At 35.7% G+C, this 18418-nt stretch overlaps 1 protein-coding gene across 4 annotated transcripts; it reads left to right on the top strand.

The window, feature by feature from the left end:
• The first annotated feature begins 1078 nt into the window (after positions 1-1078).
• egfl7 (EGF-like-domain, multiple 7) lies at positions 1079-18305 on the top strand. 4 transcript variants are annotated; one of them, XM_084136158.1, is made up of 9 exons: positions 1079-1520; positions 7799-7993; positions 8644-8769; positions 8850-8962; positions 9080-9175; positions 11072-11263; positions 16312-16388; positions 17605-17779; positions 17870-18305. In XM_084136158.1, exons 2-9 carry the CDS (start codon positions 7914-7916, stop codon positions 17887-17889), a joined length of 879 nt encoding a protein of 292 aa, XP_083992284.1. In that variant the 5' UTR covers positions 1079-1520; positions 7799-7913; the 3' UTR covers positions 17890-18305. The 4 variants fall into 4 exon arrangements, with proteins under 4 accessions (XP_083992284.1, XP_083992282.1, XP_083992285.1 ...); XM_084136156.1 differs by lacking the exon at positions 1079-1520 and adding an exon at positions 1879-2057; XM_084136159.1 differs by lacking the exon at positions 1079-1520 and adding an exon at positions 1916-2057 and having other exon boundaries at positions 7803-7993.
• The last annotated feature ends 113 nt before the right edge of the window (positions 18306-18418 follow it).

The following is an 18418-nucleotide window of genomic DNA, read 5'->3' on the forward strand; positions in this document are numbered from 1 at the left end:
CAGTAAAAACAGTAATATTGTGAATTTAAAACAACGGTTGTCGATTTGAATATATTTCAAAATGTAATTTATTCCTGTGATCAAAGCTGAATTTTCTGAAAAAAATTTTCAGGATTGTTTGATGAATAGAACGTTTAAAAGTACATAATTTATTTGAAATATAAATCTTTTGTAACATTATGAATATCTTTGCTGTCACTTTTGATACATTTTTGCATCCCTGCTGAATAAAAGTATTAAACTCTTTAAAAAAAACAAAAAACATTGACTTTTGAATGGTAGTGTAGATAGAAAGAATATATTTGATTAAATAATTATATTTCATTAATAATACTCTGATTATTTTAATAAAATGAATTGCATATCAGTATATATATTTAAATTTGCTAAGAGAAGACCTCAAATGAAAATCACTGAAGCAATGTGGCAATATAAGTAAATCACTGAAAAGATTTTGGCATTCTGACAAAAAACGGGCTAATATCTGTAGTTATTATAATTAACCATAGTAAATTAACATTTAGCCCAAGTGAGCATCTATAGCATGATCACACTGAACATTAAAACCATACGAAATCTTTCTCTTCAGCTCTCACTCTCTAAATCCCCGTCCGCCACTTTCCCGCCCTTCTCTCACGTTGACGCATGACTCTTTCCTTTAAGTTCTTACTCTCATTGTTCCCCATGACCCAAAGCACAATCTTCCTCTTCCACACACTTCCTGCTTCCTGATTCACAGGAAGAGCTGTGCAGAGCCATTTCCTCAACTTATTTGGACTAATATATTCACAATCAGTCTTTCGTCCTCTAACACGCACTTACTCACACATAATGTGGATCAAATAAAAGCTGAAATCTTTTTAATACGGTCTAATGCTGTCAAACACAAAATACTAATTCAAAACACACACTTCACAAACATTGCACCACAATGTCAATATGTCAGGACTGGAAGCATGAATGCAATGTCTACTAGACCTCTTTTCTGGTCTGATTTAATCTGATGGTTCAAATCACCAACCCATAACTCATAACCCCCACCCACATCCATTAAACCAGCCTGAAAAGAATAGCTCGCAGAAAAATGGAATGCTGTCATCAATTACTCACTCCTTCAGGTCGGTATGACTTTCTTTCTTCTTTGGAACACAAAAGAAAGAATTGAGCAGAATCATGGGGACTTCGTGGGGAATGATGTGGTCAAGAAAAAAAGAAGACAAAATGGCATCATAAAACAGTCTAAAAGACTTGTACATTATTCTCTGAAGCCATAAAATATAGCTTTGTGTAAGAAAGAAGATTTTTGGAAAGCTGTATCTGTTTGAGTCTCTTCAGAAAATTTGGACTAAACCACTCAATTCATTTGGATTAGTTTTATGATCTCCATGAACTTTTTGAAGTGGTCAAAGTGGTAGTTGCGTAGCTGTCAATGGAGGGATAGAAAGCTCTCAGATTTCAACACAAAGATCTTCATTTGTGTTCTGAAGAACGAAAGTCTTACGGGGTTGGAATGACATGAGGTGAGTAAATGATGACAGAATTTTCATTTTTGGGTGAACTATCCCTTTAAGGTAACACCTGCACTGTTTCACTTTCCATTTTTTGGGTAAATAATCCTATATTTCTAATATAATAGGAGCCTAGTTGAAATCACAGGGCCAAACCTTTTCTACAGTTCATCACAGTGTGTTTGCGGTCCTAGATAGAGACGTGATTACCCGTATTGGGACTTGAGGGGCACGAGGGGGGTGTTTGTGCAGGCCAGAGAGGTTTATCAGTTCCAAACACTTGCAGGATTTCCGGTTTGGGATTGTCCGTCCAATTCCTGAGTTCCACAGGAAGCGCAGAATAAAAAGCAGGAGAAAAACGCCCAAAAGCATCTCATTCCTCGCCAGTCGGTTCACGGGGAGCATCGAGACGTTACCACACGCCACTCTTTATCAGAGAGAAGAAGAGTTTATAAGAAATGCTGGCGATGGAGAAGCGCGTCAGAGCGCGCGACAGGTGGATCGAATGGCCTCGAGCTCAGCGCGAGATCACGTGATTTTATTAACTGGGTGAGTGTGAGGACATTACTTACGTTGGCATGGCGATTTTCTTTGGTTACACTTCAGTAATAAGTCATTAAACATTATATATAGAGTATTTCACTTACAATCAAATGAGGAGATTAAAATAGCTTGACATAATGAACGATGTAAAATAAAAAATGGGTAAAAATGAAGGTGCAGTGTGTTCTGTCTTTCTGGCAAAACTTTATAATAATTAATTGTATATAAATAATGTTTAAATTCACGACAAAAACGATCAAGTGTTTCCGGCCTTTTTACTGGTAGTAATGTTGGCTACTGATTTATTAACACTAACAGTAAATAATATTTGGTTCAGGGTGTGGTTTTAATTTGAAATACTGCGCGTTAAACAGACAGGGTTAAGCGTCATAGCATTTCTATTTTTTTCCCCCTGCGTTCTTACAAGTTTCCCTTTATTTCTGTGTTTTACGTGACCCGGTAAACTGAGCCGTTGCGCGTGAATTCCTGCAGCGATGACGTCACGCGGAGCGAGGGAGAGCTCTTGCGTGAGTGTTTCTCTTGGGACGTCCCGGTTAAGGAGGGGCAGTAGTGGTGTGGTTACCCCCCTGCACGCTTTGACAGTTGTGAGGGAACTCAACTGAGTGTGCAAAAAAAAAAAAAAAAAAAAACCCTCCTAAACACGGAGAGCTGAGCTACGGGAAGCGCGCGCAGGAGTTTCGTGCCAGTGCAAATTTGGGCACATGCGTGTTTTTGGGACTATTTATAAAATTATTCCACGTCTGTCCTCAGAGTTTGCTGGGAAACTTCGTTTTTGGGAACCGCTGGGGGACCACTCTCTTTCTTTCCTCTTTTGCATCCACGCACGAGCGGTTAATCTCGTGAACAGGAGTAATCCAGTGAGTCATTGAACAAATATATATTTTTAATAGTTTATGTAAATTCATGCATGCATCATGCATTTCATTATTATCTATTTGCTAATGCAACAGTTTGGTACTGGTCATTATGTGTGTGTGTGTGTGTGTGTGTGTATTACTATAATTGTCATTAGATTAGACTGAACTGGATCAACACTGGAATCTGTGAATGGTCGCTAATAATGTTGTATGAAAACAGCGCCACCTGCTGGTCGTTTACCGTTAAAGCGGCCAGACTGCAAACTATACTTAGTACACACAATGTTCAGAATAGCATACTATATCTGAATTATTTAGCATGCATACAGTGCATAATGTGCATAAAACACTCGGATAACCTACTTATCCAAAATGCTTGATCTTAATTTCCCAGTGTGATGAAGCAAAGGTAATTGCTTTTTTGGAATAGGCTACTAGTTTACTATGTATACTGCTCAGTAATTTTTTTTGAAGTGCCAACACTTAAAACCCCCCACAGTTTTAAAGTAAACAAATATGCCACGTTTATGATCACTAGATATCACTTACTGAATTGAACATAGGCATTTCATTGTAGTGATAACAATGTAGCCAACTACTTTTATAAAAGCATAGCGTATTGCATGATATATTGCACATTGTTTCACATACTACTTTTTAAGCAGTAGTATGCAGTATATACTGCACACTAAGCAGTAAGCTAGCATTCCATTCCAAATATAAACACACACACACACATACACACACACTAAAGGCTGGGCCTCCATTAGTCTTAACTGCTTCCGTTTCTAATTAGTGCCATTATTTGTGATTATATGCAGTGATGTGGATCTAAATGTCAGTGTGTTTATATACAGAGTTTTACATTCATGTTGAGGCTTTTTTGTGGTTTAGCGTTTGTGTTTAAATGTACACTTTGCTGGTACGCAAATGTACTACGCGTTGCTTTGTGATTCAGTGATTATTGTTTGGCAGAAAGTGCTGAAAGTTTGCAACACTAATATCCTTTCTCTTATTCTTTTTACCGTCCTTAACCATAACTAATGGATAATTATCTTCATGCAACATCACTAGCAAGTAAACTAAAGTTTATTTTTGATGTGTTACGCACACGCTGCTCAGAAACCGGGAGTCCGAGATCTGGCAGCGTTTATATAAGACACGTGGCAAGTGTTTACATATGACGGCAATCAGATGAATTGTGAGAGACACACACATATACAGTTTCTGTAACTCACACGGCCTGCAGGTATAGACCTGTAGAAACCATTAAGCGTTTGGCAGGAGATCAGTGTGAAAGTCATCCAGAAGTCTTAAACCACTTTACTGCCTCATTGTGGTGTCAGACGTTCTGCGGTGGGTCGTCCGACTCAAACTGCAGTCATGTGAAAACGCTATCTGACCCACAATCCTTATGTGGAGATTTCAGAGCTCACCAGCTGCTGTAGAGGATGCTCAGCGCTGTGGAAAGTGTTGTTATCTTAACAAATCCCATATTAACAACCAAACACAGTAACAATAGTAACACACCCAAACACAGTAACAACAGTAACACACCTGAGATGAGAATCACACATGATTGGCAGTTGTGCATCAGTACTGGCAGGAAAATCAGACTCAATTCATTTTCAGTTGAATTTCTGTGAGAATGTTGCTAAGCTAACACCACAATGCTCAAACAAGCATTAAATGCAGGGTATGATTGGTTCCAGAAACATTTTTTGTTATGCTGGTTGAAAGTGTCCACATCCATAGCAATCACTATGTGTTATGGTCTAAATGTATTTTATATATCGTCTGTGGAAGGCGTAGGACCATAAAATGTTTGTCTAATCATTGAATTCGGTCCGAATGCAATGATACGATGTCCTACCTGCCTGTCAGCGTATGTCTTTCATACCTCCGCGCACCTGCTCGCGCAGACATCACACGTCACCAGAGCATTTCATGCTATGCAGAGTTAGACAGACGTCAGTCACAGAGCAGCGCAAACGAAACCGCAGACGCCGTTTACAGTTCCTCCTGAACCAAAACAACCAGTTTATGCTGCGTTCACACCATAACTACTGTCATTAGGAAGAGATTAAATGCAATTAGTTGAACTTAAGAATGTTTTTGTGAATTATCCTGGGATTTACTCACCCTCAAGCCATCCTAGGTGTATATGACATTCTTCTTTCAGATGAGTATAATCAGAGTTATATTAAAAAATGTCCTGGAAAAAAAATATTAAAAAAGTACAGTCGTTTGCCGGAAGCTAGATATTTTAGTCGATAAAGTTTTAAATATGAATATTTTTGGAGCACTTTTATCAGGAATGGATGCGCTTTGATGAACTTCCAAAAACAAAAACCCATTCACTCTAATTATAAAGCTTGGAAGTCTGAAAGAAGAATGTCATATACACATAGGATGGCTTCAGGGTGAGTAAATCATGGGCTAACTATCTCTTTAAGTACATCTTTATTCATAATTTCATTATTAATTCTGTTGTCTTTGAAATATGGTTAGAGAGAAATATCCTGGGAAACTAAAATTTTATGTAATTTATATTGAAACTTGTATTTCATGTATTTAAATATGTTTGTAATTACACATTTGCGATGATTAAGTTGCAATTTAGTACATTTCAAATATACATTTTTAGTTTAAATGTAACATTGGGTAACACACTAGAGCTGAGCTTCACTGAGCGTCTTGCCTTGCATTCTGGGATTGTTTTATCTGCGAATTATGTGATTCTGCCTTAGCATTTGGTCAAAATGTAGTATCTTCAATTTTGCAGCCTCATCTGAAACAACCTTTACATCAAGAGCAGTGATGTCTAACAAATTCTGTAAAACTTTAATTGGGTTTAATCTTGTTAGTCACATTTGGACAGTATCTTTTTTTTAAATCCAAAAATATTCTCACTAAGTTTTGCTTGCTAACTTGCTCTGTCACTTAAGTAAATTAAAAACAAAAAAACATTTAGTACCAGATCCAGAGTTTGCCAGCCTACATGCACACAGGTCAAAATCATTAAGCATAGATCAGGGGTAAAATGAGTCATTAATCTCCAGAAAATATGACAGACCTCGTTTAAAGTGCTTCTTACACAAACACACATGCAGTGTGCATTCACAGCCTCTTTTTTCCACTATTAATGAGGAGGACGTTGCATAGACTTCCACTGATTTTATAACAGGTTAATGATATTTCCTATGACCTAACCCAAGCCTACCCCTAAAAGCCCTACCACTAGATTTAAATAAAAACATGTTTTGGCTGATTTATAAACCTTTTTAACTAGTGAGGACCAGTAAAATGTCCTCACTTGTCGGTTGTCATAATGTTTCACTATATAGGCTAAGTGAGGAAATTTGGCTCTCTCATTTATTACACACACACACACACACACACACACACACACACACACACACACACACACACACACACACAGGTGTGGTATAATAGCTATTGTCAAAAGCTCTCTAGGGAACCCTGAGACCTGTTTTACACCGCGCTTTAAACCTGAACTCATTAAACCAGCCATAACCTAATGATTACCGTAAGCTGTTCAAGATGAGAGAACACACACGAGTGTGTACATGTGCGTACAGGTTAAAATGAACTTCAAGAAGAGAAATTACTTTTAATATAGTTGACTTTGTAAAGTCTCGTTTTCATCTGAAGCAGAGGTTTGTTCATGCGTGTGTGTGGCGGGACGACATGCTAAGTGCTGTTTCAGTAATTGAAGCCATGTTTTTAATAACATGTGCTTATTAAAGTTATATTTAAAACCTGTGTAACCTGAAATCTCCATGTTACAGATTTAAACACAGAAATGTATCTTCATTACACCCAGTTGAAAATGAAACCACTTTAGCTGCGTTATGAGTTATGATCTGATTTTAAATCGTCAGCACTGTTATAAAGCATGCGAATATGTGTGTACTTATGAAAACACACATTTCTTAGAACCGTGTTTGATTCAATCAGCTGTGATTTGTAACAAATGCACTTCTTAATGATGATTAATTTTCTCTAATTTTCTGCCTTTAAAAGTGCATTAACTCTCTCATGTTTAAACATGAAACAGGTTATAACTGTGCGCTTATGGGAAATGGTTACAAATTGCATGGTTTTTTTTATTTTTAATGTCTGTTCTGTGTGTTGTATGTACAGTATGATGGGATCCAGCTGTTCAGTAAGGAAGTATAGCAGAAATCACATTTCATAAAGACTAGTTCAGTGCTCTGTGGGCAAAGATCTTAGATCTGACAAGACACTTATTTCTCAAGTTACTTTAAACAGGGTACATTCTTCTTAAAATAGATTATTAAAGTGTCCCATATTTTATAAAATATTTTATTATTATTATTACTGAAGGGGGTGCATTCTGGAATCCACTGCCGTGAATAAAAAAATAATATATATATATATATATATATATATATATATATATATATATATATATATATATATATATATATATATATATATACTTTTATATAAAAAATAAACATCTGCTTCTAGGTCTTTCAAAATGTCAAAACCAATTATTGTGTCTACAGTGTTTTCACCAACCCAGAATTCAGTCCAATAAACATTATCAACATTTGCAAAAGTGAGAAAGTTGGCCATTTAAACCTTCTATATACAAAGAATCGGATGTGGTTTCAAGAGGAATATTTGTGATAAATACTGTTTCCCCTGTATTGATCATCATATACTATTGCTATTATTATACTATATATTGTTTTAAATGTATTATTATGGATTGGTTTATATTATTAGGCACTATTGTATACGACTCTGTATATACTGTAATGTTTCCCCTCTCTCTCTCTCTCTCTCTCTCTCTCTCTCTCTCTCTCTCTCTCTCAGGTAGCTGATTGACCTGGGTGTACCTGAGGGGAACAGACACTCCTGAGAGTCTCTCTTCCTGCTGTCAGACAGACCTGAGAGAGAGTGACAGATAGACGGAGAGAGAGAGAGAGAGATGTACACAGCGGTCCTGCTCTCCTCTTCTCTGTTTCTCCTGCATGTGACCTGCACGCCTCAGATTCATGGTCACCACGGGTAATACACACATAAATACACACACAGTAGTGACTGTACGCTGCATCCGAAATTGTATATAGTTTGTGAAAAACAGTTCGCCAAAAGAGTAGTATGTCCGAATACATAGTATTCGAAAAAGAGTAGGTGAAAAGTACCCGGATGACCTACCCGCTGACACTTTCCTATCCCATGAGGCCACGGGAGAGGATTTATGAATGGCAGTGAAGCATCATAACTGATGCTGGTAGGTCACATGACAGATATAGCAAATGTAGTACGTCCGAATTTCATTCATACTAGCCATATTCATACTAGTAGTATTAGGAAGTGTCAAATCACATGCTCTCTAAATGTTTCAGCAAATCAGCATATTAGAATGATTTCTGGAAGGATCGTGTGACTCTGAAGACTGGAGTAATGATGCTGAAAATTCAGCTTTGTGTCACAGGAATGAATTACATTTTTTTATGTATTATTTTAAATTGTAATAATAACATAAACTATTTTATTTTTTTTACTCTATTTTGATCAAATAAATGTAGCCTTGGTGAGCAGAAGAGACTTCTTATTAAAAAGAGTTCAAAAATCTTAAATGGTAATGTAAATATAAGCAATATTTGTGTGTAGGAGTGTGTTTGTTTATAACTGTGTGTCTGTGTGTGTTTCAGAAGGAGAGTGTGTGTTGGAGACGCATGGAGTCATCGTGTGTCCTACAGCACAGAGTCGTTCCTTCAGCCTGTCCACAAACCCTACATCACCATGTGCCAAAACCAGCGCATGTGTAGCACATACAAGTAAGATCACACAAAAACACAAGAAATAGATATTACACTGCATAAAGTATCAGCATTTCACTAGATTATGTGTTTTACAGGACAATCTACAGGGTTTCTTACAGGCAGGTGAGCAGAGCGGCTCCAAATGTACACATTTACCCAGAATGCTGTCCGGGGTGGCGACGCATACATTCACACGACTGTAACCAAGGTAACCGGAGGTCTACAAGTCATGAAAGTCATAATGGTTAACGTTAGCTCTGAATGGGTTTTCACATTTGAATTCATACATGCATATGCGTGTGTATTTCCATGTCTCTCTCTGTAGCGGTGTGTGAGAAGACGTGTGTAAATGGAGGGTCATGTATAAGGCCGAATCACTGTTCGTGTCCGAGAGGATGGACGGGACGATACTGTCAAATAGGTACTCACAAACACACTAACATTCATTTACTGTTATGTTCATGGTGCGTGCTTTATAAAATGAGTTGCATGCTTTGTGAGTAGGGATGCACAATATATCGGCCGATATATGGTAGTTTTTAATGTTATCGTTATCGGACCGATTGGAAAATTTGGTCAATGTATTAAAGCTGATAAATAATGTATTATTTCCTTCAGCTGAGACACTTTAGCTGCGCGCTGTTCGCCATGATGGTTTTAAATTGCTGGAATTATGATTGGAATCACTTAAAAAAAGGAAAATACAGTTAAGAGCAACATGTGCAGCGCAAGTCTGTCATATAAGCTACATACAATTATATTGAGAACATTATAATTGTGTGCTTGGGACATGGCTTTTAATGGTGAGACTTTTGTTTTGTAATCAGGCTCTCAAAAATGACATAAAAATTTGGATTTAGATTTATCGGCCAATATATTGGTTATTGGCTTTCAAATATATAGAATTATCAATTTGCATCTTTTTCACAACTTAAAAGTAAATTTGCACTCCCACAGTCTCACTTCTTCCGTTACTTGCAAATTAGAAATTATGTAAAGGAAAATATTTCACAGTTTTTAAATAAAAACTGAAAACCATATTATTCACAATCTTTTATCTTCTAATCCTGAAACCAGACATTTAGTCCGTGCAAGATGGCGGAGGGGACATTGGCACATTTATTTTGGTTTTGCCCTAAATTGTATGATTTCTGGTCTAACATTTTTGAATTATTTTCTAGCGCATACAGAATTGACATTTAACCTAACCACAATCTGGCTATTTTTGGCTATTCTGATGTAATGGATACTATCTCTCATACTCTTCAGCATGCTCTAATGGCAGGCTTGATTGCAGCCAAAAAAGTAATACTCCTCAATTGGAAAACTTCACAAGCCCCTTGTTTCCGGAGATGGTTAAATGAGATGCTTTATGTTATCCAAATGGAACAGTTACATTTTAGGGAGTTCTGCTCACAAAAAAGATTTGAAGCCACATGGGGACCTCTCCTGAGACTTTTGGAAGTTTAACATTTATTTTCTTCTCCTGTGGTGAATTAACTGAATTATAAAACAATTGTGAATATTGTAATTTATGTTTATTTTCTCAATAATTATCTTGCATATATTTGCTGACAAGGCAATCCAGACCTTTTTTTTTCTTTTCTTTTTTTTCATGTGTTAATGTGTCTTTTGTTGTCCTGATTGTTTTATGCTTTTGTGTCTGTTAATATAACTTTAAAACTGTTAATAAAAATAATTTGAAGAAATATATAGAATTATCGGTTTCAAATTTTCAAATCGGTGCATTCATGATTGTGAGCCGTATATACAGTTAACACTTAAGGGTACAGGTGGTTAATAATAAATACAAACTTAATTTAGGACTTTTCACTTTGTACCCTTATTTTAAAGGGCTCATATGGAAAACAGGACTTTACAAAAACACACACACACACACACACACACACACACACACACACACACACACACACACACACACACATATATATATATATATATATATATATATGTGTGTGTGTGTGTGTGTGTGTTTTATATTTATATATTTTTTATATTATTTAATTTTTAATAAAGAGCAAGGAAAGTCCTGTTTTCTGTTTTTATATAAATATAAAAATAATTATGGGTGGAAAGTAGTTGCTTTGTACACTTATTTTAAAGGGCTCATGAAAAACCATTTCACTGCTCCTTAAAATCATATTTTTAGAATATATTTGTAAATTAGTTTAAGGGTGGAAAGTGGTTATGAGATACTTAATTTTAATGTAATTGGTGCACGACAGATTTACTAACAATATAAATGGGCTTTAGGGGAAAAAGAGTGGTTCTTTTAAAAGACGTCTTTCTCTCTCAGATGTGGATGAGTGTAAGGAAGGTCATCGCTGCTCACAGAAGTGTGTGAATATGCTGGGGAGTTATCGGTGTGTGTGTCATGAGGGATTCAGTCTGGCTGAAGATGAAATAACGTGTTCAAGAAGTCCTCCCCCCTCCCCCCCGTCCACCGCTCCTCCAAAACCCGACGATCGCTCATCCAGTAGCAATGCTGGTAAGACATATATACATTATAATCAGCCGCAGACATACTGAAGTAGATACTCATCATCAGCACTCAAGATTCAAGAACCATGAATCTCCATCCACACACAAACACACACATGATGGCATCAGGACAAACTGCACACTTTTGCGTATATAAGCATTGTAACACACTACTTTACTTTTAAAATTGCATTGCAATACCACAGATCCCTGTTCGCATCCATCTAAATTCATTATTCATAAGTTCATACATTTATAAACTACTGTGGCAGTTTTGGTCTCACATTCCTGACCAATTTTCTGCAACCGAATGTAGGAACAGAACGGTCTCAGATTCCCCATTTCCATTGCACAAGGGGTTGTGGGCAATATTAACCAAAAAAGCATGAACAGATGCATACTTCACAAATCCACTAGAAAAACCCGGCACTTTTGGCATACTGCTGGCAAAAATACAATGAATAGAGACAAAACTCGCAGACTATTTAGGAAGAATAGTACAGAAAAGCATTTCGAAAAAAAACAAGTAATGGGCTTCAGTGGTAATGCAATTACAGTGTGTGAAAATATGTCATAATGGGTAAGTGTGGGCTATTATAGCGCAGTATAAGTGTGTTTCCTCTCTAGCGCCCCCTGCAGGTGGAACCCTGACCAGCCTCACGGTTCATTATTACTTTTGGTACGCGCTATGCCACTCTCAACTCGTACCGTGAGTAATAGTGCACTGTGACTGGTGACCACAGCGACCACAAACCTGGACCACATCCGTCTGCCTCCAAGCACCAATAACAGACCACCTGACCACAAACTGGACGTATGTGACCCTGGACCACAAAACCAGTCACATGGGTACATTTTTTTGAAATTGAGATTTATGCATCACCTGAAAGCTGAATAAATAAGATTTCCATTGATGTATGGTTTGTTAGGATAGGACAATATTTGGCCGAGATACAACTATTTGAAAATCTTGAATCTGAGGGTGCAAAAAAATCAAAACATTGAGAAAATCGCCTTTAAAGTTTTTCATTTATGTTGGCGATTGTGCTGCATTCACTCACAAAAATAAATGATTTATATATTTACGGTTGGAAATTTACAAAATATCTTCATGGAACATGATTTTAATGTCATTTATATTTTTAGTTTTAATGAATTATAAATATTTATTTATTATTAAATGATAATTATTATTAAAAAAATATAATGTTACTCTATGACAACTAAACTAGTTTATTTATAAACGAAACATTACTGATTTGCTTATAATTTCCAACCTAGAGACTCTCTTGCACTAGTGTTATTTTTGTATTATTTATATACTATTATTGTTTTGTTTATTAATATTTCTGGATTAGCTTTTATATTATATATTTTTCACTTTTCATTTAAGTTTAAATTTGAGTAATTTTGTTATTGTGCTTTTGTCATTTTTTATTTATTTTTGGGCTTTTTAAATATTACCATCTAGGATTAAATGATTTCTTATTTTACATTTTAGTTGACTTTTTTTTTTTGCCCTTTTTTCATGTTTTTTTTTTCCATTTTATTTTATTTCAGCTTTTTCAGTTAACACATTTTTAAAAAAATAGTTTTAATGGTATAAAATAATAATGCTGTTTTGTACCGGCAATAACGGAATTAAAGTCACAGTCCCTTTAAGGCAAGTCCTTTCACTCACAGCCAAAATTTCCAAAGCTGTTCTACAAACTTACGATTAAATTTCATATTTTGAAATCTGACCACAACTGTCTAATAAATTTGGTTTCTAAATGCTCAAATCATGACAAACAACTGCATTTTTCAGGCCGGAGCCGTCGATGCGCCAGTGATGCAACTTTACCGATTGCTGATTGGCTCTTTTATTTTGAAGGCGGGATTTATTCCGCCATATTGCGAGTTGCACTTTCTCTTATTCATATTAAAATGAGTGCACCGTCTTTGTATATCTAAAGTCTTTGTTAAAGTTTGAGTTCTTTAGTGAAGTCCCTATGAGAAGCTACTGAACATTATACTCTCCCCTTTGTCTGTCTCTACATTATGCCAAAACTATCTTGTGTCTTTAAGCCTGTTGGCAGCGCTCCTCTCACTCCTCTCCTCTGTTTTCTTTCTCTAAACTATTTCATATCTGTCTACGATTTAAAAATAACAGCATGAACAGAATCTCCTCTGGCCCTAAATAGTCATGTTCGCTGTTTCCTAGCGACAGGGTAAAATAATCGCCACTCGTTCTGATTGTTGGCTGGAGCTCAAACACGCATTCCTGGAGTTTGCTTACTAGAAAGTACAAGAGAGCAATACATTTTAAAATCTCAGTAATAATGTATGAATCCAGGCAGTTGAAAGCTAGCAAGGCAGTTGAAACTAAGCATGTCCTATAGAAGCAAGGTTATCAACAAACCTGGGTTTGTTGATAACCTTGCTTCTATAGGACATGCTTAGTTTCTTTATTCATTTTTAGATATCAAAGGACAAATATTTCAAAGTGTGACCCCACACACTAGTTTCTCTGTTCCCACACTAGTCAGACCTCAGCGTTGTTGAGTTTGACCCTGTGCCACATCTGTCTGGTGGGACGTCCCATGAGACTCGAGGTGCAGAAGCTCAGTTTACTCTAAACCTGTCATCAGCCTCACTGACCAGCGAGAGTAGTTCCCTTACAGTTTACACCAAATATCTTACTTGCTACAGTAAAAAATAAAAATAAATATGAATTATTTAAAATAATAATTATAATTTAAAATAATAATTTATGGTTTAAACTACTACTAATAATTAATATAAATATGAATTATTTAAACTATAATAATTTGAGATGTCTTTCAAAGTGTACAAATTTTTTCTTCTTTTTTTTTCAGTCTTACAGACCAGCAAGGGTAATTCCTTACACTTAAACACCACAGTTTATGTTATTTGCTACGGTTACTATAAAAATAATTCAATTAAAACAAGATTATTGTAAAAAATAATAAAAATATTAATTGTTTAAAATATTTTTTTAATTAAATGACAGTGTAAGCTTTAAAAAATGTGTCATCAGTCCTTTCCTTACAAACATTTACACCAAATGTTATTAACCAGTTACTGTTACTACAGTAAAAATAATCAAAAGTAAATGAATTAAATAACAAATAAAATTAATGTAAAAATGCATAAAATTAATTTAATAAAAATATTTATTTAAAGTATTTAATAAAAAGCTTTTTTTTATGACAGTGATAGCTAATATCAGATGATTACAGTTTTCTGTAGTATCAAAAACAATCTGTTATTTATGATATTATTCAGGGTTTTTATTATAAATAATTTTCATTTTGACCTCATCAACTATTGGACAAATACTTTGTTGAGTTTATGGGGCCCAAAGTCCCTGAAACCTTGAGTTTAAAGCTACATTAGTGTCATCAGATAGAAGAGCAGGAAGCTGAGTGTTTAGCTGTACGATGATGGTGATTTCGCATTTAAAGAGGCCACTGCCGGACACGATTTGTAGCCGCTGTTCCCGTTTTCGTTTTGGCTCAATCCGTAGCTCGCATTCCATATCTATCAAACTCAGACTGCTGGGGGTCACTGTTTTCCCTCACACAAATCTTCTCTCGCTCTCTCTCTCTCCCACGTGTCTTCATAACACACACATCTGGGACAGATTGACTGAGCTTGAGTGTGCGTCTGTGGAAACAGCCAAATCAAACGCTGAGAAAAAAATGTGTGTGCGCGCGACCCATTGACTAGTTTTAAGACTGATAGAGCTCATAACCTAAAACATTCAGAAAAACAGCCAACGGGCGGGACTTACTGGGCTGAGCTCTGATATGATTGGGTCTTAATCACGTCCATTTACAAAACAACCAATCACAGTCACAGTTATCTCATACTGAAGCTCGTGATTAAATATGACCTGATTTCATCTGCTGTGGATTGCAAAAGTCTCAAAACACTGGGATTTCTTCATTTTAACCTGGACATGAACAAAGTTGTAGTTTAGAGATCTGATGTAACATGAAGAAATGTTTCAGATTCTGCACTCTTTCTTGGTCACAATAAACCAATTAGTGACATGTGACTCTTTGCAAAAGCTGTCAGATGTTCCTGCTTTCACTGACGCACATACAAGATGCTCTTTTGGACACACTCATGCTGAAAAATACGATTTTGATCATCAGATCTGAGTGCTGCTGTCATTAAAGCAAAAGGGGACATGCAAATAGCAAAATAAGTCAATAAATAATGTATTATTAATTAATAACAAATACATAGCAAATAAATAAAACACAATTTAGTGAATAAAATAAACAAATAAATACATAAATGGCAAATAAATAAAAAATAATTTATTTGTTTATTTATTTATTAAATTATTCATTTATTATTTTTTTTATTAATAATTATTTTTTTTAAATGCTTAAATTCATATACATTTTGAGGTTAAAACTTTTACTCAAACTGTATAATATATAATATAATTTGAAGAAACACACACACACACACACACACACACACATATATATATATATATATATATATATATATATATATATATACATATATACACATATATATACATATACATATATATATATATATATATATATATATATATATATATTGTATTAAATTGAAAAACAAAGAACAAGAATTTTCTCTAGTTGTCTCAGACTTTTGGACCCGAGTGCATATCAAAGTATTTGCATCATATTCTTGCCAAACCTCAAACGTTCCTCCTTTGTAACCCCCAACACTCAATTTCTCTCTTTCTCTTTCTATTTCTGTCTGTCTTTCTACTCTTCTGTTATCTTTGGTCTGCTCTGGGAGCGCGTTTGGATATTAATCATGGATTCATGCAATCAGAGAACATGCACAAATATAACGTAAAACACTGCTTTTGGAAGTCTTACAAAAAGTCAGTTTGTGTGTTTGCATGTTGTTCAAAGCCTGGATCTTAAAACATCAAAAATAGAGTTGTGCACTGCGTTCTGGGTTTTAATAAAGGCTGAATGTCAGTGTGTGTGTGGTCCGTCTCTAACTTATATGTGTGTATTTCTTTTGTTCTTAAAGGTGGAGGATTTGGATTGGTGGAGAACGTTACCGAAGAAGTTCAGATGCTTAAAAACAGAGTGGAGCTCCTCGAGCAGGTCAGAAACACACACACACACACACACACACACACACACACACACACACACACACACACACACACCCTCAGGACACATCCTACTTCAAACGACAGGAAACTGTAGCACGTTTGCCAAGAGAGGTTATTGGTTCAAAGCCTTGCTAATGGTTTAATTAAAAGCAGTAGTCAACCTCACACATCACAGGTTCGGAAACATAAAACACACATACAGGTTTTAACCGTCTTTGTTTGCCAGGAAAAGAGCGTGTTCGGCAGATATTTCTAGTAGATAATAGTTTGTTTGTTTTTCAGTCAATACCACAGGAACAGGAGGTATTACATCACATTATTAACAACATTAGTTGCCAAAAAAACGTTTTTCAGCACTTCCAAAAGGTTTGTGTGTAATTTAAAGTTATTGAAAATGTTAATAAACAAGTTTGCACTCATTAACCTCGCTCAATTAAGATATAAACAAAATAATATTCACATACTCTAGAGTATGTACTGTAAAACACTCAGATTTAAATGTAATTACAGTATGTAATGAAGGGTATGCATTATGTAAGGATAAAACAGTAGTATGCGTATTCAATTTCATATTCCTCATTCGGTGACAAGCAGTTTTCTATATTATATTTTATAATAATAATAATATATTTTGATAGTAAAACATAGACTAGATCTGCTACAGTATGCATGAGTGAAGACATGAAGGGTGAATAATGAAGAGGTAACGAGCTGCTGCAAGGAAAGTAGGGAGAACCTCTCACAGATTTAGGCAGGTGGTGCTGGGGAAGGAGGAGGGCTAGGAAAATTCCCATGGTGCAATGCACTGAGTTGAGCCGGTTCAGGATGGAAATACAAAACAGATCGATTGGCTTTAAGAGAAGCAGTCAGCTGCTCAGAAGAGTTTCATGACTGAACTATGTATATATGTTCAAATGTAATTTATTCCTGTGATGCAAAGCATTATTCCAGTCTTCAGTGTCACATGATCCTTCAGAAATCATTCTAATATGTTGATTCGCTGATCAATAAACATTTCTGATTATTATCAATTATGCTGCTTAATATTTTTCTTTAGAAACCATACGTTTCCCCCCCAGAATTCTTTGATGAATAGAAGCTTCAGAATAACTTAATCTCATATTTGCCGTTTTAGTCTCAAAAAAAAAAAACTTGAATAAAGTGTCTTTATATGTAAAAATACCTTCCTCTCTCTCTCTCTGTAGAAACTAGAGATGGTTCTGGCTCCCTTCACCACGCTCTTCCCGTTGGATGGCGCGGGAGACGATAACAGCTTCCTGTCCGAGAGGACCAACTTCCTGTCGCATTCTCTGCAGCAACTGGACCGTATCGACTCGCTCAGCGAGCAGGTCGGGTTCCTGGAGGAGCGTATCGGAGCCTGTAAGCATATATGTATGTGTATGAAACTTATCTGTACAATCTGTTTCAATAGATAAAATAACAAAAACATCTTATGTGCGTCTTTATCAGGTGCCTGCCAGGAAAACTAGACGATCACTCAAAGATGGGCTGGATCCAAGTGAAACCAATATGTGATGTCTAAATGAACAACTGCAGCACTGATCAAAGGGTCTGATCCATGTAAACATGTTCAATCCACTTAAAGAGCATGTAGGGAAGCGCAATGTCAAACAAACACAATTCTCGGAGTTTTATGGTGGATGACCGGGTGCTTTGATTTTTTCGTAATGTTTTTCAACGTATTTCTCTCATTTAATCTTGGTGTAAGTGCAGCTGTATGGGTCTCTCCATGTGTAGGTTTGGGTCAGGAGATATGTAAATTTATATATTTATAATTCCATGTTCTTCTCCTGAATATTTCTATTGGGAAAAAAACTTCACCATTTTCTTTTTTTATATCATTTTTATGTTTACATTTTTTAAATAAAATTGCTTAAACATTGAATGTTTCTAGAGTTTGTTGTTCACAAAGTTTACAATTTGTTACAATTTTTTTTTTACTTTATAGTTTGTTTTTGGTTGCTTTTTACTATGGAGCTACAATAGTCTCAAAATTAA

Source organism: Abramis brama (assembly GCF_963993115.1).
Source record: "Abramis brama genome assembly, chromosome: 15".
NCBI classification, from domain to species: Eukaryota; Metazoa; Chordata; class Actinopteri; order Cypriniformes; family Leuciscidae; genus Abramis; species Abramis brama.

Coding starts and splice junctions, on each gene's coding strand:
- egfl7 (XM_084136158.1), top strand. CDS start 7,914: ATGTACACAGCGGTCCTGCTCTCCTCTTCTCTGTTTCTCCTGCATGTG. Junction 11,264..16,311: donor CTCATCCAGTAGCAATGCTG/GTAAGACATATA, acceptor TTGTTCTTAAAG/GTGGAGGATTTGGATTGGTG. Junction 16,389..17,604: donor GAGTGGAGCTCCTCGAGCAG/GTCAGAAACACA, acceptor CTCTCTCTGTAG/AAACTAGAGATGGTTCTGGC.